Source organism: Prionailurus bengalensis, chromosome A1 (genome assembly GCF_016509475.1).
Source record: "Prionailurus bengalensis isolate Pbe53 chromosome A1, Fcat_Pben_1.1_paternal_pri, whole genome shotgun sequence".
NCBI classification, from domain to species: domain Eukaryota; kingdom Metazoa; phylum Chordata; class Mammalia; order Carnivora; family Felidae; genus Prionailurus; species Prionailurus bengalensis.
This window is the reverse complement of record NC_057343.1, coordinates 129856312-129878448: the sequence shown is the minus strand read 5'-3', so window position 1 is coordinate 129878448 and position 22137 is coordinate 129856312. Positions and strand designations below refer to the sequence as shown.

The following is a 22137-nucleotide window of genomic DNA, read 5'->3' as shown; positions in this document are numbered from 1 at the left end:
ATATTTTAAGTAGATTTCAATGTGGTTTAGAGGAAAAAAAACCAGTCTTATTGGCCTAAAGTGGCAAAGGGGTCAACATTCAGACACTCTACAAGAACTTCAGGATATACTCAACTCTTATTTTTTTCATACTAAAAGAGAAAAATGTTACAAAGAATATTCCAGAAATCATGTTTATTTGACTTGAATTATAACAATGAATTTTTCCTTAAAATTCAATATGTTTTAAAACACTCGTATTTTTAAAAATATGATAATTTGTTATGTTACTTTAATGGGATATTTAATTTACACACAGATATTCTTGACTAGCTGGGAAGACATCTAAAAGAAAATGTATAAATATATGAATAATGTTTCTCAAGTTTTTAACAAAACTGAGGGTTTTTCAGTTTTCATGTTGAGGGCAGGAAAAGCAGGTTAGGTTTGGTAAGCTAGTGTTAGAATTAACGTATTTCTTAAAGAGTGTGGGGGAAGTGGGAGACACTGCAGAGGCAAAATGGCCCAGATAAAATTTTACTGCAAATAATCTATCTAATAACGTCTACACACGAGCCGAGAAGACCTAATCCTAGATCAGACCTCGGAAGACTTCAGTTCCAGGCACAGCTTGGAAAAACTATGTACCCTCAAGCCTCCCACTTCCTCAAACCTAATACTGTATAATGGAGGAATAAAAAATTAACTAGGTGATAAGAATTAGAAATCTTTTCATGTGACTGCATAGAAAACATCTTCACTTGGTAATAAGAATGCAAGTAAACACAACCAGTTGGTAAATAAAACATAAATTTACTCTAAACACAACTCAACACTTTAGGAATATGTAATACTATACATTACAGACCAGGAAATTAAATGTCTACAATAATAACCTCCTTAAAAGAACAGATTCATTTAGTAAACTTTAATGCTTAACTATTTAAATCCTAATATGTCTTGATTACAAGTATTAAAGTGTTGCCTAAGCCTTGTATAAAATGTAGACTTGCAAAATTTATTTCTACTTGTTAGTGGCTATCTACCAACAAAGAAAACCTCTCAGTGTTTAGCTTTGAGAAAGGTATGCAAAGAAAAACATTATTCATGTATTTATACATTTGCTATTACATAGTCCCCCAGTTGGGCAGGAACCAGAATCTGTGTATGTAAATTAAATGGTCCATTAAAAGGTTTTAAAACCTATCATATTTTTTTACCCTTATTTATATTTATAATTACGAACACTATAAGTTTACAACTGTATAATTAATCTTTATTACCAAAGCTTAATTCTTCAAAGTTTCAAGCCTTCAGGGAAAGTGAAATTATCTAGTGAAAAAAGTCAAGCAGTTTAATTGTCTCTTATTCCCAGCTAGAGATGTGTGAATTTGATTTACCCTCTTATGTTAGTTATGTAATACCATAGCAAGAGAGCAAAAAGAGAATTCATGAACATGGAGGGGCACTTGGTCCATGTCCTTGGCTTTCCCTGTCTGATACCTGATTTGGTTTATCTCAGGATCAAAACCCCCTTATCCGGGCAGTTCTCAAAATTAAGAGTCTATCAAGATTCCTGAGGCACCCTGTGGAAAAAATAGATACCTAGGCACCACACTTCAGAACTACTGACTCAGAATGTTTGTCAGCAGGGTAGGGGAACTATTCTATATTTGGAGACAATGTTAAACATGTTGGCACTTTGTGGGTCTTCATACTGAAAAGTATTCAGGGTTCAGAAGCATCAAACAGACACCTCTCCAGTGTATTGAATGAAGCATATTTAAGACACACCAAATGAAATATCTGTCTCATGTCAAGGAAACAGTTGCTTTTAAGCAGTAAGCGGCAGCAAACCATTCTGTAAATTTTAAACTGAGAAACTGAGACACATTCACAACTGGCTTATGCTATGTTTGGTATGTGGAATTATTCACAGCTTTGGGTTCTAATAGGGAACTTAATGCTTTCTTTTCTTGGCTTAATCTGCTGGAAAACAATTCAAACAAAAAGGAAATGAAAAGCTTTACTTTACCTCTTCACCTTAACTGTGACCTAACTTTAACAATACAGTAGTCTAAATAATGCCTTAACTATTTATATTTATGCAGAAGAGAGGGTTTTTTGGTTAAAATTGTTAAATTTAATCTATAAAGGCAGAATGTAGGCAACAGATGTCTACACTGTAGAGGTGATTAATTCAGCTTCTTTTAGGGCACCTAGAAAAATGTCACCTCCTAAAATTTCAGTGCCCGCTGCTAAAGCTAGGCAACATTAAGTCTGCGACTTAAAAAAGCACCGGTACACCTGTCTTACAAGCTGAAGGCAAAATCCTGACATCAACCACTGGCACCGCAAGGGAAAAGGCAAAGCAGCAAACTTTAGTGATTCAGACTCCAAAAAAAATTCTTTATTTAGAAAAAACAAGAATCAGAAGATTGCTGAAAAATAACATGCACTGAATAAAAACACACTTGGAAAAAGATTCAAATTTTATTATTCCTTAAATCCTCATTTCAAAGTAGTGGCAATGCCTTCCTTTCAACCTACAATTGTGATGGCTTCAAAAGCCAGATCCTTCCTCACCTTCTATTCTCAATGGTCAGCTCCAGAAGCTGTTAGAGGTCGGCCCATGGTCTTTATCTCGGGAGGCTAATGACAGAGGGAGCCCTGGCATATGCCAGGCTGGGCACCCTCAGCAAGCCACCTTCCCTTCAGTTAAATGCGAAAGAAGAGAATAAGTAGTACTGCAATCACCATATAGCTCACGGAACTCACATAGAAAGGCCTGTCAGGGTTTATAGATCTTCCTCTATTACTTTCCTCTCATCTGACTTTATTACTCATCTCTTATTATCACTTAATTTCCTTCAGAAGCTCAATAATATGTTTATTCATGTACAGAAATAAGCATGTGTCTTATATGGGTGAAAAAGCAATACAGTATTTGTACACTCTCCAGGCTCATTTAAAAATGCAGAATGTAAACATAGTGTGCATAACAGGTAGGTCACTTTCTGCAACTTAGCTAAAAATGTATTACTTGGTACACAAATATAAATATTTAAATGCAAAGTTCTCAGGAAGTCTTGACTTTACATTACCTAACTCTTCAGATTTATTAAAAGAAATCTACTATGTTTGCAAGCTTCGAGAATGGTTTGCTCAGATTATTTAAATGACGTTGTTTAAAAAACAGCTCACAAATATTTTCCTCAACTCTCACTGCTCTGAAGACTCATGTCAACTGAGTCATCACCATGACAGTGATAACAGTAATTCAAATTTACTCCTTTAACCCTCCTGACCTTATAAAACAGGTAACTCTTCATTGTCCATGTCTTACAAATAAGAAAACTGAGGTCTGAAGAGATTTCAGTTGCTATCCGCAGTAACAGAGCTGGAGAGCAAAGGAAACATAGGCTAACTTCTAAGTAGATCATCAACACTCTGCAGAGTCTCAGAAAAAGTGAAAACCCCATTTGTTGGGGAGGAGGGCACAAGAAGCTCATAGAGCCAACATGGACAGACTTAGGGTCAGGTCAAGGACAGAGGACTAGCGAGGAAACTGATCACAGCTGGTAGCTATCCTTTGAAAAGCATGAGAGTGAAGACAGTGTCAGAGATGACTATATGGTATAAGGGAAGGCAAGATTTGGAGGTGAAAAGACAAAAAATGAAGGGTACTGGGCTAAAAGTAACTTGGCTGTTTCTGTATTACCCTAGCAAATTCCTCAAGGGCTAGAGATGTGATTCCTCCAAATGAAGACACAGAAGTTCTAAGATTAGTTCTTTTGCTGAAGTGAAATGCTTTTTCATATGAAGATAGTCATACATACATGGTCATACATTCCATCAATTTTGTAAAAAAAAAAAAAAAAAAAATTTAAATCTTATTAGAGAAACATCTAGTTTTAGTCAAAACTTAAAAATAAACCTAGTGAGGGGCACCTGGGTAGCTCAGTTGGTTAGGCGTCCGACTTTGGCTCTCAGGTCATGATCTCATGGTTTGTGAGTTTGAGCCCTGCATTGAGCTCTGTGCTGACAGCTCAGAGCCTGGAACCTGCTTTGTATTCTGTGTCTCATTCTCTTTCTGCCCTTCCCCTACTTGTGCTCTGTCTCTGTCTCTCAAAAATAAATAAACATTTAAAAAAAATTTTTTTTAAATAAACCCAGTGATTCTTTGAGGGAAATGTAGCCGTACTTACTAAAAAATGCATGTACCACTTGTTCTGGCATTTCTACTACTAAGGATCTGTTATTCAAAAATACTTGCACAGGGGCTCCTGGGTGGCTCAGAAGGACTCTTGATTTTTGCCTCAGGTCATGATCTCAAGCCCCATGTCAGGCTCTGAGCTAACAGTGCAGAGCCTGCTTGGGATCCTCTCTCTCTCACCCTCTCTCTCTGCCCCTTCCCTGCTCATGTGCTCTCTCTCTCTCAAAATAAATAAACTTAAAAACAAAAAACAAAAATATTTGCACAAATTCACACATGTACACACACACGATGGTTGAAGTGGTACTGCACACAGTACAAAAACAAAACAAAAGCAACTTCAAAATTATTCAGTAAGTTAGTAGTTAAATGTATCCATAATATGGAATACTACACAGCATTAAAAACAGTAATAGACACGTCTGTACTAACATAAGATATACACCATATATTAAGAGAAAAAAGCAAAAGGGAGAAAAATATTTTTAATTGTTTTTTAAAAACCACATATGTGTGTGCACAAAGAAAGCTGTCTCAAAGAATACAAACCACACCGTCAGCAGTAGTTGCCTTCAGGGATAAGGGAACTGTTGGAGACACTAAGGAAGGAGCTGGTTGATGAAGGAGCCAATCCGGATTTGTCTTTTTATCTTCACACAGTTCTATATTACTATATATTTTTCCAACATACTTTTTTTAAATTGTTTTAAAATTTCTCTAACTTTCACACTGCTGCACTTTAGGACAGCAAATTCAATTCTCTCCTACAGAATATTTGCAAATTGTATTAATCACCAGTAGATCATACCTTTGTTTCACCAAATGTCAATGCCTGAGTGTCCTACGAAAGAAAGAATATGCTTGTAATAACCAAATTATCTCCCTAGGATACTTGTAAAAACTGGTTGCTAATGCAAGCCCGATTACAATGAACATGACCATCCACAGGGGAACAAAAGGAAGAAAGATGTGACATAAGGCCTCCATCAAACAACTCCGACTGTCGCTCACTGCTAGATTTGGAACACGTATGTGTACAAAAATAAATCTCCAAGTTCCTGCTAAGAACAAAACAGAACGAAAAATGACAGTGTTACTTTTTATTTAACAAATTCCGAGTGCCTACTGCTTCTTAAGTACTGCCCTTAGGGAGGCCACCAAGATACACACACAGGTCATAGTTTCGGACCTGATGGAGTTTACAATCAACTAAAAGTAAGCTACACAGTGAACACAGGATTGCTGAGTAGGTCTGCTTGTCTCTTTGGAATATCTAAGAGAGGCTGAATGGACTGATATATAAGATGGCTGGGACACAGAGGCATTTGGAGGCTAAGTTAAGCAGGACTGGCAGGCATGAATGGAATTTATGATGTTGGTTTTATTTGAACCATGCTCAAACAAATTCAAATGTCTCATCAAAGAACAACACGTAAGTGCACACTTGAGTAGAACCACAGGAGGTGCACCTTTTGCAGTATGATACCAGGTGCTTCCTGTGTCTATGTAGAAATACCACAGAATCAGAGGTGGAAGAGATCTTGGATGTCATGTGTCAAGTGCATCTAACATGTGAATATATTCCTTCTGCTTCTAGCTGACTGAAATGGTATCTCTGGGCACATGACAGCGATATCAGGGAGGAGTCTACCCTACTTTTGGGATGGCCCAGGCTCTAGGAGTGAAAGGGCCACTGAAATGACCCCCCCCACACACACATACACACTCTGCTCCCAGCCAAGACCAATACCAGCTTCCGCTTAGTCTGTCCCTCTTTGCTGTAGTGTGCCCACTACAGGCTAGCTCATGGGGGGGGGCAAAGTGCACAAGGGAGAAAGTAGAAGGAAAAGAAATACATGACAGAAAGTCAGAGTAAAGTAAGATGACCTCCAACTGTGATATCATTCACCCCCCCCCTCCCAATTGGTTTCTACCCTCTTCTGTGAGAACTTCTGGATACACTGAACATGAGGTAAACTCAGTAATATTTCTATTATTATTATTATACGTGTATTTCTTATTAAAATTCTGCCAATGCTGTTAGAGAAGAGCATGACCACTGTAAATGAGAAAAAAATGAGCTTCACCCAAGGTTACTCAAGTAATGCATACATAATAGAGACAATACTGGACTCTAAGCCTTCAGATTTTAAGTCTGATGTTCTGTCTCTACACCACGATTTACCAATCTATGTAATACACCTCCTTTAATACAAAACGTAAAGGACCAAAAAAGGCTGAGTTAAGTAAGAGAGAGGACTAGCACTTGGAAATCAGTAAATTTAGAAAAGTACTTAGTGAAGACACCAGCATCTTTTTTAAGAATGTGGAAGCTGGAAAGTTTTATTAGAATAAAAAAATGAAAGCAAACAATTTTGCTGAAAAAAAAATGCAGGATATAATGGGAAATCTCCTTGGAGGGCCATTAACATCACTATCTTACAGCCACTATTTAGCATACAGTAGTTAGTTTTATAATCTAATCAAAATTATGTGTGTGTGGGGGGGGAGTGTTATGAAAACACAAAGAAATGAAAAAAAAAATCTGACAAGGAATGAACTATTACAATAACTAAGTCTATATTCCAAGTACCTTTGCTCAGTCTGTGAGCTTGGATGTACTAACACATTCTCTTCAGTTTCTTCATCTAGAAACTACTGCAATTATAAATATGCAATATCAAGTTAAAAAGGAAATTGTTAGGAATAATATGCCTGAAATCATCTTGAGAAAGCTTTTAACTCCTCAGGATAAAATTCTTGCAGAAAGAAAATATTCCAAAATACAGTGACCCTTGAACAATGCAAGGGTTGGGGGGTCAACCCCCCAAACAGTGGAAAATCCATGTATAACGTCTGACTACACAAAAAGGTAACTACTAATAGCCTACCACTGACTTTCAGAAGCCTTACCAATAAGGTAAAGTCAATCAACATGTATTTTATATGTGTATTATATACTCTATCCTTACTATAAATATGCCAGAGAACATAAAATGTTAAGAAAATTGTAATAGAAAATACGCTTATAGTGCTATACATATATTTACGGGAAAAATACAGGTATAAATGGATCTGTGCAGTTCAAATCCATGTTGTTCAAGGGTCAACTATAATAAGGAAAAGCAACTAATAGAATTTTAAGCAACATTAGGATAAATAAGTTCTTAAGAAAAATGAATAACCTGTTACGAACATAGTTTGTTATTTCCTTAAATTATGACTTTCTTCTAAAAAGGATTTGGAAGCCAAACTTGTCTTTAAGATACCTATTAAGATAACTGAAACTAAATCGTATCCCAACTCTATTATCTGGCCAAGTAAAAGTGATGCTTTTCCTTAAAGAAAAATTAACTCTATCAATATTTGTGTTTAAGACATCTTTCTACTCAAAGAAAAACTACACCCAAAAGACCATACAAAAAAAGCACTGCTTTAATGGTTTGGAGAATGCTTTATGTACAGATGTTTGGAGGCAGGTGAAATCATGTGGTCAAATACTGCAAAATATTTTTAATCCCACTCTCTAATAAGGCATCGATCTAACAGTTAAAATAACACTCTCCAGGGTTCCCCTTTTGTCACTTAAAGTCATGGCCTGCTTCCTACCTGTCTTCTCTTTACCATGTATCATACAAGGACAGAAGGCAAGAAGGCAGCTCATGTAACTGGCCCATTTCCAGGCTGGGAGCAAATCTGATGATAAATTAAGTGAAGAAGAAACTGGTGGGATAAACTGCTCAAGTTCACTGCTCTAGTTAAGCTGTTCTCATACAAGTTATTTGAAAACCACACTAAGCCTAAAGCTAATCTGCATTCTGCCCTTGCTATTTCCTTGGAAAACTTTTTCTTCTTATTTTAGAAATTCTGAAAGAAATATAAATATCATAGGAACACTTTCTTGCACCCAGCTCTGCATTACATTAATTCATTAGTCTTATTATTTGAACATAAAAATGAATTTTCAAAGCTTTTAGACAAGAAACTTTGGGGGCTGCTATTCTTCAAAACAAGGAAGACCCATGCAGAACAAATGATTGTTGATGTGGACCTATGGTTAAACTAAAACTCAGAGAACAAAGTAACCCTAATGGATTATATAAATTCGGGGGGCGGGGGGAGGAAATAAAAGTTTGAAGAACACATACAAGTTTGAAGAAATGGTATATCCTATTCTTCTGCCTCCACTGAACAATTTAATAAAAAAGCCATGGATAGGCTCCTGAGAAATCTGAGATGATTGTTACCTAGCCTGAATTTTCACAAAGCAGTAAGATTGAGGGAGGTAGTATGACAAAGAAGAAGCCTACCTGAACGAGTCCTTGAGTGCATGTCCTTTGGTGGGTCAAAGGTACTTCAGTGCCACAGTTGTTTACAATATTGTATTTAACAAGGGCAGGCTCTACCAAGTAAAATGCTTTACACACCTTGTGATACCTCTCTAATAAAACTGAACCTAATATGGGGACTACTAGAAGAAGTATGGCTATGGGGGTGTCCCTCTGACATAAAAACCATTTTCAAAGTATCTTATAGCACTAGGGGACTTGTAAACGAATGTTCACAGCAGCTCTATTCAAAACAAGATCGATCAACAGTGGAATGGACAAACGGTGATGTTCTCAGAGCTAGACTATTCTAGAGTTGTGCTGTCCAGTAAATAAGGTAACCACTAGCCACACGTGGCTATTAAGCACTTGCAGCACTGTGACTACGGGGGGTTTAAGGTATGCCGTAAGTATAAAACAGACACCAGATTTCAAAGACTGAAATACGAAAAAAAAGGGTAAAATGTATCAGCTTTGTGTTGACTTGATATTTATGAATATTGAGATTAATCACTTTTAAAATTAATTTTACTTGTTTCTTTTTAAATAGGCTATTACAATATTTTAAACCATACAAGTGGCTCACATTATATTTCTCTTGGACAGTGCTGCTCCAGAGCAATGAAAATTAATGAACTACAGGTACATGAAACAGTATGCATTAATCTTACAAACATGATTCCAATGAAAGAAGTCAGATAAAACTCAACTAGTGTTTAATGATGTCAACAACAAAACACAAACCACCAAGGTGTGATTACCATAAAAACCAGGCAGTGGTTAGTTACCATGGGGAAGAGAAAGGAGCTTGTGACAGAAAGGGGACATATGGAACCCTCTCAAGTGCTGACAGCAGTCTATTTCTGGGACCTGTGTTGTTGGTTCACTTTATTAAAACTACATATTCATATTTTATGCACTTTCCTACATGTTTTACCTCACAATTTTAAAAGTTTTCAAGAAATAAATATTAAACTTCCTTTCCTTAAATATTTACATTCACTATAGCAATTAAGGACTTTTTAGAAACCTAAAAGAATAGATTGAGTCCTGTATCTCAAATCAATATAACTAAAGAAATGCAAAAATGTTAGGCCCCAGAGTTGCCTAGTCAAGACTGTGTTACATTCCTCAACATATTTTTAAATATTTTTAAAATTACGTCTAAATGTTTTTAAAGCATAACAACCTATAACTTAGCCATATTATTTATCCTGTTTTAATGTACTCCATGAAATAGGTTGTGGGTGTATTTCTGACAGGTTGCACATACATTCTTGTAAGTCAACATATCTGCAATCACAAAATAAACACCTGATAAATGTGTTTATAAGAAACCATTTTTGAGATTTCTTACACAGTGATAATCATATCCTAAATTCTCTCTGAACAAGTTGTAATATGTTTTTTTAAAATATTTATTTTTTAAAGAGCGCAAGTAGGAGAGGGGCGGGGGGGGGGGCGGGGGGTAGGGGGCGGCGACAACAGAGGATCCAAAGCAGGCTCTGTGCTGATAGCAGTGAGCCTGATGCGGGGCTCAAACCCACGAACTGCAACATCATGGCCTGAGCTGCTCAACCGACTGAGCCACCCAGGCAGCCCAGTTGTAATATTTTTCTAAGAATAATTTAATTTTCTTAATATGAGTCATCCTGTCAGAAATGTCCTTTCTTGGAAAATAAATCTTAAAAGAAAATGGGGGAAGAAAATTCAGAGTACGTCCAAGTTAATTTACTGATAAAAGCTGACAAAGGTGAATTAAATAAGTCTTGTGTTTTCCACAACCAATATCTAACATTTGATGAAATTTTACCAAATGTAAAAGCATAGGAGTCAACCTTTAACAACTGAGAAATTTTTCTGGGCACAAAAGGTTTGCTATCTAATAGAATGCACAAAACACTTCGAAACAAATGTTTCAGGATACAAAACTAAACTTAAAAACCTCTGTCAACAATACTTTAATAATAAAAAAATTTTTAAATCTCTCTTGCCTACTAAGAATAATGCTGAAGACCTAAATTCACATTTAATTCATTTTTATGCAGAAGAAAGGAATTTATAAATGAAAAAGAATACAGAAAAGACATCTTACAGAATGAATGTCTATACTCACCATGAACTTGGTTGATTTCTGAATTCTGGGAAAGAATTTCATCTGCTAATTTCTGAGCAGTTGGCAAAACTTCTGTGTGGTGCACTGTGATCAAATACTGTACAAACTTTTGTAGTTGGTCTCTATTCATTTGAAAGAGAGTCTCTGAAATGGGAAGATGCAGTTTGACCTGATCTGGCTTGCGGATGCGGTATAAAGACAGTGCCACAACATGAGCACAATAAAATATGTCCTTGTTTCCACAGCTGCAGGTCACTGAGGTAATCTTGCAACGATCAAAGCTGATGGCCACGTTGCAAACAGTTTCTGGCTCCGATTGTATTGCAGGTTCTGTCACTGTGCCACTCAAGTGGAAACCTATGTGATAGAAAGGGAGGAGAGAGGTTAGCTGCTGCATTCAGATGCTATGAAGTATTTCTAATTCTTTGCAATGGGCAGTACTTGACAGCAGTGAGAAAAAAATATTGACAGTTTTTATTTTCAAGTAAAAACATTCAGACCACGCAAACATCCTCCCGCCTCCCGTTCTCCACACTTTATAGGGAAAAAAGCAATGGTATTTGACAGACATGCTAAAGTATTTTACACATCTATATGAAAATATGGATTGCAGTATACCACCATCACACCTATAGGAAGTTGTTAGATCGCACTAACAAGCCATAATCACTCATCTCTGAACCTGTGGTATACCTGACACAAATCCCCAGATCAGTGGTTTTCTTCCTTTAAAGACACAAAAAAACAAAACAAGGCCAGCTTGGCTTTGTGCTCAACAAATTCCTCCCTTCCCTCCTTTATTCTAGGCAGCCACTAACATCTTCTAACCAACAATGCAACTCTGGGGCAGGTCGTTCACAGACACTGATCAGATAAATTTTCTTTAAGGTTTTTTTTAAGTTTATTTATCTTGAGAGAAAGAGAGAGAGTGCAGGAGGGGCAGACAGAAGGAGAAAGAATCCCAGACAGGCTCCACACCAGCAGTGCAAAGCCTGATGCAGGGCAGGGCTCGAACTCACAAACCATGAGATCATGACCTGAGCCGAAGTCGGACGCTTAACTGCCTGAGCCACCCAGGTGACTGTGACCAGATAATTTTTTTAATTTAATAATCCGTGCCTAACATATGCCCCAATACAGCAATGTCTATGAGCAATGCCTATTGGTAGAACTTCAAAGCCCACCAAACCTCATATATACCGCAGTCTAAGTAGCTCACAATGAGCTGGTACAGAAGTAAGGTTATTAAACATGCTTACATACACAAACACACAGGCACACAGAATCACCAAGGGGAAAGGGTCTTTACAGCTTAAACTTAGAACTACACACAAATCCTTCACACCCTCCCTGACCGAGAGGTCATTTGGTCGCTGCTTACAATGGTCCAGAGAGGAGACGCTCACCCCACACACACACGACTCCCCCTTGGATTGCTCTAGGAAAACCATACAGCCAACTGAAAACTGCCTCCCACCACACTGACATCAGTCGGTCCTGGCCTATTTGGCCAGGGGACAAAACCTCCTCTCACTATCCATATGTGGAAATATCAGTATGTGGAAAGTTAACCCCAAATTTCTTTTTGGCACATCCATTCAGTTCCACCTTCCTTCTCTCAGAACCACATTCAGAGGTAAGGGCTAAACCTTAAGGAGATAATTTTGGGAACTTTCAGGACACCAATTTACCTCAAGATTTTGAGTACTTGACAGAAACATAAGATCCAGAATGAAGGTTTTGACTTTCTTTCAGCCTTCCACTATCTATGCTACTTGAATAAAACTCATCAAGCAGGACACTGTCTTCATTCCCAAAAAGAAAGATCTTTACCATTTGGGAAATCTGAGAGGGATGACAGACATATAACATGAGAATGACAACTACATAATGCATAGAATTCACATATGGGGCACTTGAACCCTACTTACTGTCTCCCCCAAGGGATGATCATCAGGCCAGAGAGCTGGAAGAAATACTACTCACTATTCAGTTTAGAAGAAATCTTTCAGAGTAATACAATTTCATCCTAATAATTCATATTTAGTAACATAGAAGGAAAGAGAAAAGTGTGGTAATAAGTTTTACCAAGTTAATTTAAAAAGAGCAATCCCTAAAAACAAGTTACTACTAAATTTCATGGTAAGAAATTTAGAGAACTGTAATATGATAATCTTCGTTTTTCTTACAAAGAGCTTATATTATCCCTGTTTCAGAATGAATATTCCAGTCTCCTTTACCTCTTTTGGTCAAGAAGTTTTTTTGAATACTACAATTAAAGAAAAGATACATAGTAGATATACTTCTATTTTTTTTTAATTTAATGTATTTTCCCATGAGGAAAAAGTCACAGAAAAAGTAAACACCCAGAGAACTTCAAAAGTGAAGAATAGTAAGGACAAACTTACCTTACTATATACCAGATGCACGATAAGCCTACAGTAATTAAAAATCCACAAGACAGGCACAGATTAAGATAGAAAAAAACCCAATGGATAAGAGATAATTCTGAAAGTCCTGAAGTATATTCTGTACGTTCAGTGCAAGAGATCTCAATGTTTTCTACCTTCACAGACATGTTGTATACAAAGAAACCGGTTATCACTATGGGAAAATAGTTAACATAAACTGACCATTTATAAAATTGATCTCTCCCAGCTTCACAGCACCATAGCTCTCCTTGTCCATCAAGTCAACATCTTTGTCTCTCCATGACAGTGATATTGGACAACTTTTCCAATCATAGGAAAAGTCAAGATAATTGAGGATCTAAGAGTTGGACTAGTCACTACTTAATCTGTAAGGGTATAACATAACAGGTACTTCAAAAGAGAATGATTTAACTACCAAAGAAGAGGCCCTTATTAAGAAAAGTGATGAACCCCTCAAACAATTTTTTGCAAAAAGCTGCACAAGTCAGAAGGAAGTAAAGTGTATTGAATGAATGCTGCGATCATTAAATTATGCCGAAGGAAAAACTCATCTATTATTCAATTTCATTACAACAAATATTTACTATTCTCACAAAGTCTTTTAAAAAGCAAACCATATAATATTGTGGCCTCCAAAACAATCTAATTCAAGAGATATATGAAAGCGCACATAAACATACATATGTCTTACAGAGTAACACTTCATTAATCTGATATCATCAAAGATTAAGGTGTTTAATAATGTTCATTTTCTAAGCAATTCTAGATTATCTTTCAAGTACCCCCAACTCCTTTAAAAATTCCAAACATTTTTCTTAGAAATATTTCTAAATGTTCTAAGTTCTCCCCTGCCACCCTAATCAGCTGACTATTGGTGCTACCAAGTGAGTGGGGCAACATTCTTTGTAACAGCCGACTGCAGGTGGCAGCATTTTTTCAGCGGGCTTTTTGTTACTTTTCTCCACTATCAGCTATCACAAGGACTCCTCTCCTATACTGCTAGCCTTTTCAAAGAAAATTATTTGCCCTCGGGTCAGCTGCACCTCTAATGTGACCAGCTTTGTGACAGCTATTAAATACTCTGAGGCTTATTTGTTTGGGGAGGGGGTCCCCCGCCCCTTACTTTTAGGTTGAGATGGTTGATGTCACTATGGGGAATGGCTTTACTTTTAAATACAGGAAAATCACACACACACACACGCACGCACACATGCACACGCGACAGCTGGTATAAGTACTTTTTAAGACTGCAATACTGAGTCAGTTTGTAAGAATTCCATCAAGCCTCACTTCAGGATCGTGTACTCATGTATTTTGGCATCTCCAATTTGAGAAACCTTTGAAATTCCAACACACTCTAAGTTAGTTGGTCCTATATCATACCAGAGCACCCACAAGAGAACTAAGAATACTCCCTCAGCAATCCCTAGAGAGCTACATAAGCCATCCTTCCTCCACCCCTTATTCCCTCCTACCCAAGCTGATCTTACCTCTTAGGGAGTGTGTGACCTGCAACAAAATAATATTCCTAAGAATGGACTTTGCCTTTCTGGAGTTTTGACAAACCTTGATGACAAACTGAGTAGCAAATAAAAACTCTCTTTCTGGAATAGCTAACTGTTCTATATGACAGATCTAAGGACAAAGAAAGGGGCAGGCAATTCTATACCCTGTAGTAAAACACGGGCAATTAATTTTCAAAGAACTAAAACCAAAAAACTTACATAAACCTTTTCTTATAAAAGTATTTATTTGACTTTACAAAATACAATCTGTCAAAGATAGTTAATCCCATAAGAGCAAACCTCTCAGGGCAAATTGTTTTATCATCACCATGTTTTAAAAAATTTTTTTTCGGGGCGCCTGGGTGGCGCAGTCGGTTAAGCGTCCGACTTCAGCCAGGTCACGATCTCGCGGTCCGTGAGTTCGAGCCCCGCGTCGGGCTCTGGGCGGATGGCTCGGAGCCTGGAGCCTGTTTCCGATTCTGTGTCTCCCTCTCTCTCTCTGCCCCTCCCCTGTTCATGCTCTGTCTCTCTCTGTCCCAAAAATAAATAAACGTTGAAAAAAAAAATTTAAAAAAAAAAAAAAAAAATTTTTTTTCAACGTTTATTTATTTTTGGGACAGAGAGAGACAGAGCATGAACGGGGGAGGGGCAGAGAGAGAGGGAGACACAGAATCAGAAACAGGCTCCAGGCTCTGAGCCATCAGCCCAGAGCCTGACGCGGGGCTCGAACTCACGGACTGCGAGATCGTGACCTGGCTGAAGTCGGACGCTTAACCGACTGCACCACCCAGGCGCCCCTCATCACCATGTTTTTATCAGGGAGCCCCCAAAAAACGTTAGTATTCACATTCTCAACCTGCAGAAAGTGAAGAAAAACAAAGCACAAACCAAGGCACAGTGCTGTATGGGCTTTAGTAATAGAGACACTGTGATTGGGATCAGACTCTGTCACTTAAATGCTGAGTGCTCTGGACATGTTATTTAACCTCTCTGAGTCTTGCTCTATTTGCAAAATGGGGCTAGAAATACCATCTAGGGTTGTTTTGGGAATTTAAATGAAATAACATACGTAAAGCACCTGGCACATAGTAAAAGTGCTCGTTAAATTTTATTTCCCTTTCCCTACCCTCCCAGCTGGAGAAACAGGAGAGGGGTGGTAGATACAATCCCTTCATCTATAACATTTTTTTTTTAATCTATGCTACTGAAATCTGGTGGGGGGGGTGGTGGTTCTCACTTGACAGGTGTCTTGTAAAGTAAGCCTGGCCACTGAGAATGTTTGAGGTAAATGAGTTGGAGGACACTAAAGGGATCACTGCTGTTTGACAACAAAACCAAAACCCTTCAGGGTCCTTTGCTTATATACCAGCTTTCTTTCCCCTTTCCCATTAAGTTCCACCAACACATAAACAGTTAATTTTGTGATCGATGGTTACTTTGTACACAGAGAAACCAGAAAACTGGGAAGAGATTTTTTTTTTTAGCAGTCATACATATTTCTAAAATGTTAAAATGCAGTGATCCTCAAAACGTGGTCCAGGGTCCCTAAGACCCTTTCACAGGGTCTACAAGATCAAAATTGTTTTCATAATTCCATCTCGGCATTACTGACCTTTTAAACTCTCCCTCTCAAGTGTACACATTTAATTTTCCAGAAGCTACATGATGTGTGCTATCACAACAAAATGAAGATAGGGACAGGAAAATCCAGATCTCTTCCAATAAAGACAGACATTACAAAGATTTTCAAAAATGTAATACAATGCCACCTTTTCCACGAAAATATATTTTGGGGGGGGTAAAGTTGTTTTTTCATAAAGGCATGCTATTTATGTTAATAACTTTATTACTGTTATTTAATAAATATATTATCTTTTCTCAGGTTTAATTTCAAACAGTTAATATCAATAGGCATAATCCTCATTAGCAAAGGACTCCTTAAGAATGAGGTCAGAAAAACAAAAAGCTGCTATTAGAATGTACTGCTAAGAAATGGAAAAGATAAATCTTCTTCACCAAATCATCTTTTAAATGGCATTATTTCCACTTGTATTTTATACTACATCAAATTTCTCACATATGAACACATATTCATAACCTCTACATTAATCTCACATTAACAAGGATTAATGAAAGTTTCTAGAAAGCAAACATTTACTCTGTCACTAACATTCTACAATGAACTTTCCTTGAAAACTGATTTTCCATATCTAAGGTTAGATTTCTGTTTCATTTTTAAAGGGGACAAGGAGACCTATGATACCAGACTGGGAAGACAACGGTTTTAAAATATACAAAGAATTTCTAGGGGCGCCTGGGTGGTGCAGTCGGTTAAGCGTCCGACTTCAGCCAGGTCACGATCTCGCAGTCCGTGAGTTCGAGCCCCGCGTCAGGCTCTGGGCTGATAGTTCAGAGCCTGGAGCCTGTTTCCGATTCTGTGTCTCCCTCTCTCTCTGCCCCTCCCCCGTTCATGCTCTGTCTCTCTCTGTCCCAAAAAATAAACAAATAAATAAATAAACGTTGAAAAAAAAATAAAATATACAAAGAATTTCTAAAGGGTGGCTACTTTGTGCATATATATTTGTACATATACATGCATATGCATGTATGTAGGTATGTATGTATGTACCTATGTACATGCTCAGTTAACTGAAAAATCGTTACAAACTCAAAGCATTAGAAAATTTCTAAGCTAAAATAAACTGGGAGACATGAAATAAATACACACTAAAAACTACTTCTTTCGGGGTACATTCTTTTCAGAAAAATATGCACCCTGTGCATGAGGCGCTCAAGTAACATATTCTTTGTTGAAAAAGAATTTAACAGAAGCACTGGTGTAGCACTTACACAAATACATTTTTCACCCTTTTCCTAAATAAAAAGAACCCCTGGGGAAATTAAAGGCAGAAACCAAGGCAATGTAATGTTATGGCTGAAAGGGTGGTAAGGGTTATGAGAGGGTATTTTTGGATTTTTTAAGCTAAGACTAAAAATGCAAAAGTGTCAACATTTAATACTCTCATAACAAAGTATTCACTGGTTGACTAAACTCATTATATTGGCGAATTGCATAGTAACTAATATTTGATTATGTGCCCTTTGGTAAAACAGATGAGTTAATCACTGCCTCCAAAAGCCTAACTTTCACCTTTCCTAACTCTAATAAATACTGTATACAATCTAACATGCCATGTTGCAATTATCAATTTGCAAAAAATTTTAATTCAAATCATGCACAATTTCTAGATCAGTAATACAGATGCGGTAAGAGCCCAAGATAGAAATACAAAACAACTCAAAAACCACCTTGTCTAAAATATGATATTCCTTCTTCAACTACATAATTTTCTCAAAGGGAAATCCTAAATTAAAGAGACTGCATCCTCTGAGCTGGCTAATTAAATTCTCTAGCCCTAATTTCTAATACTAAGCTTAAACAGCTTAGGAGACATTAGGAGATTTTGCCGGCAATCACTAATGAAGCAGTTTCAGTCTCTTAGAAAAATTATTTTTTAAAGGGAAAGCTTTATTTTTAAGTTCACCTTAAAAATGTCTGTCTGGGATGGAATCACTCCTACACTTCATTAATATTTGAGAGAAAGACAATGGCAAATTAATGCAAAGACCAGACTGTAAACCACAGCACACCATATAAACAACATAAAAATTTACGGAGCATGCACTGGATGGGCCCAACCAAGAGTTCCCAGCGGCATTCTGTTCAGTATCAGGTTTATTTTCTAGTTAATGCATATTCTTGCACCATTTCATAAAAGGGTCTGTATGATCACAATACCTGTGTTAGATATGAATGGCATTAGTTATTTAAAATTATTTCTGAAGAAAAGACACGTATCTACTAATATAGCTATCTGCAATACACACTTAGAAGGAACATTAGTTTAAGGGGAATGCATTGGATTAAAAAAAAAAAATCACATCGTTCTGTCATCTGAAATCTTGAAGTACCTACAGATTACCCACAATCACCATTACCATAATTTTCCAGAATGCGGTTCTGTTTTTTAACATGCATATGTGAGGGAAACAGCCATCAATGAACCTGAGAATTAGGGGGCTGGTGGGGGAGGTAAACAAATTAACAGAATTTGATTTATTTGCACATCTGTAAAGCTGCAAGGTGCTTAGGAATTTAAATTATTTGCCCCAATCTTTTAAATTCCACTTTCTTAAATGCCAACCTTTTCTAACAAGCAAAGGAGTTCTAGCCTTCCACCCTTCTTAAAGGCCAGATCAGCCAGGCTCCCTTGCTCCATCTGCATAGTCCTCAATACCCCTGCCATTGCACCCCTACAATTCGGTATTTCCTCCTCTTCCCCTCCCCTACTTAGTCTCTCACCTGGGTCCTCAACTTCTGAAGTACAGATTAAGTTTATTAGAGCCCTTTGGTGCCCAAACACCAACTCTTAGCACCTTTACACACCTTTGTCTTACTTCCCAGGGTCCAGGCCTAAATCAAGAGGGGACAGAAAATCCTTTTTACCTGTTTATTTCCTGTTGTTGCTTACAGCCAAACAACCTTCAGAAATGTTTGGCTGTTTGCTTTAGAATCGGAAAGAAAGGGGAAACTCTAGACACTAATGCTGTTTATCAGAGCCAAGAGGTAAGGAGAAAAGTCTGCTCAGACCAAAGAGGGGAGTTGCAGGCTTCAGTGATCAAAACCCTCCAACCACAACCTGAAGTTCCAGCCTGAGCCCTCAATCCCAACATGAGCCCACACATCTTGGCCCTCACCAATTCCTAATGCCTAAGGACTAGAATCTGATACACTTACATCTCACAACCATCCTGCAAAGTGGGTTATAATCATCCTCCCCTTTTTACAAACTGAGGTTCTCTCTGAGTTGCAGTGATAGAACACACTCTGGATTAGATAGGGCTCTGTAGGACTATTAGGAACATGGGTCTCTATATTCCAAATGATAAATTTGCACAAGTAAAATCTCTCCATGCCAACACATTAGTGGTTTAAAAGGATGAAGGGGGACGCCTGGGTGGCGCAGTCGGTTAAGCGTCCGACTTCAGCCAGGTCACGATCTCGCGGTCCGTGAGTTCGAGCCCCGCGTCAGGCTCTGGGCTGATGGCTCGGAGCCTGGAGCCTGTTTCCAATTCTGTGTCTCCTTCTCTCTCTGCCCCTCCCCCGTTCATGCTCTGTCTCTCTCTGTCCCAAAAATAAATAAACGTTGAAAAAAAAAAATTTAAAAGGATGAAGGGAGGCAAATTAATAGATATAGACAGTAAACAGTGTTAAGGTTTAGGACCTTTGGAGGCAGGGCACTGTCTTTCATCTCTGTAGCCCAAAGATCCAACACAGCTCCTGGAACAGGCCCGGCCCTTATAACTGTCAAATGAAGGAAGTGATGCGGCTCTTCCAAGCAATGCATGACCTGTCCTGCAGAAGTCACAAATAGAAAAAATAAAAGCTTTGGTCTGAAGCCCAGGATGCTATAAACTTGGGAGTCCACTCTCCCCTTACACTGAGTTAAGCGAGACACAGAGGTCTGTGACACCATCTAAGACAGCAGATATCTGCTGTATTTCCATCACAGAGGACTATCCTGAAGGAAACACTCAAGAAGCATTTGTTAGGTGAAAGAATGCACAAATCCTCTTAGGCTCTTGGTATGTGGAACATACAAAATCGTGCTTCTCAAACTGGAATGTGCATCAGAATCACCTGGCAAACTCATTATACAACAAGACGGCTGGGCCCGTTTCACCATCCCAAGTGATGCTGCTGCTGCTAGTGGTCCAGAGAACCAATAACCATGATGATTAGAATTAAAGCTTAAACAAGTCTTTTCTAGTCAAAAATATACTTAAGTGAACACAGTAAAGAGAACAGAAAAGAATATATAGCTTGTGATATAAAGAATGTAAACAATTTCTAGCTTACTATGTAAACTACATGCTCCTCATTCCAAGAAGACAGGTATGGAATATTTAAATGGTCTCAGCATTAAGAAAAAAAAATGAAAAAAATTCCATAATATTCATAATTTTTTAAGTAAAACCTTCATTCAAAATCATAATTAAAACATAAAAATTAGAAATCAATCAGAGAGTATTTACTTTTACAGAGAGATTGTTTCACAGTGTCCCATGGATTCATCATAATTGATGGCTCTTTGTGAATTCAAAACAATCCATCTGGGGGACCTGGGTGGCTCATTCCATTAAGTGTAGACTTCAGCTCAGGTCATGATCTCACAATTCATGGGTTCGGGCCCTGCGTCGGGCTCTATGCTGACAGCTCAGAGCCTGGAGCCTGCTTCAGATTCTGTGTCTTCCTTACTCTCTTCTCCTCCCCCACCGGGGTGCGCGTGCACGCGCGCTCTCTCTCCCTCTCTCTCTCTCTCTCAAAAATAAATAAAACATTAATAAAACATATTTTTAATGTAAAACAATCCAATTAATGAGAAAAAAACTGGCAACTATTTTAGTAACATATTTTTTGCCTACAGGAAAGAATACTCAATAAGAAAAAGTCAGAGGCAACAGAACGTACAGGAAAACAAAAGGTGAAGTAGGACTTCATAATTTCCTTCCAATTCCAACACATTTCTGTTAAACAATTTTAGACAAGCAATTTAGCCTTGATTTTCTTATTAAAAGGGATTACTAATACCTTACCTTCCAGGACTGCTCTAAGTGGTAGAACTGACAATGTACGTTAACCACCACAAGGATTCCTTTTATGGAATGCCTGCTATCATCAGCACTGTAATAGAAATGTAATGCTCTTGGAAGCTTGGCATTTCCAACAAATGTAAAAAAACCCTAGCCCTTTGGCGAGTATACAAGCTGTTGGAAATGCCAAGCTTCCAGGAGCATGCTAGCATTTCCATTACAATAACGTGCAAAGGTTTGTTGTTACTGTAGTAATTCTAATATACTCATATTTCCAAATTAATGGAACTGCTATAATTTTTTTCAAACTGTCCACATTTTACATAGGACATTCTTAAAATGTGATTTGATTCCAAACAGTAGAGAAAAGAAGAAAAATTAGAAGACGTATTAATTTTGTCTGAAAGTAACTTCTAGTTTCAGTGAGTAATTTTCCAATCCTATCTTTGAAGATCTCTCTTCTAAAATGTAAAACACCTTTTTTACTTCTAATGTTTGCCTTCTGTGTCACTGTATATAAAATTATTTTCACAGCTCAAGTCCATCTTGTCATTGAGCTAGAGACTAATTCAAAGTTGGATGCAACCGTAAGGAAACTTGCAATTCTTATTGTGAAAGAAAAAGTGACCACAGCTTTTCATTCCCGGTAATTTATGGCCTGACAAGCAGAGTGAAGTTAGAACTTATGCCCTCTTCAAAGAATCCTAAGAAACACTAGCCCTGCCAGAGCTGTAAGTATTATTATTTCCCTGTATGTAGAGATCCAGCTGAGAAGAAAATCCTCTCTGCTTCATGTGTGTGTCTTTAAGAACAGTGAGCACATGCGTTTACACCTTGGCTAAGTGGTTTGTTTTTTTTCTTAAGTACATAGTGATAAATGAGAAGCAAAGAGACGGACTGGTCACCC

At 37.7% G+C, this 22137-nt stretch overlaps 1 protein-coding gene across 1 annotated transcript in view; it reads right to left on the bottom strand.

Annotated features, from left to right (window-relative positions):
• ZSWIM6 (zinc finger SWIM-type containing 6) overlaps positions 1-22137 on the bottom strand; it is a 198115-nt gene that overhangs the window by 62654 nt on the left and 113324 nt on the right. Inside the window, exon 2 of the mRNA XM_043591029.1 lies at positions 10640-10996. Coding sequence (XP_043446964.1) covers positions 10640-10996 — 357 coding nt within the window. The remainder of the gene's footprint in view (positions 1-10639; positions 10997-22137) is intronic.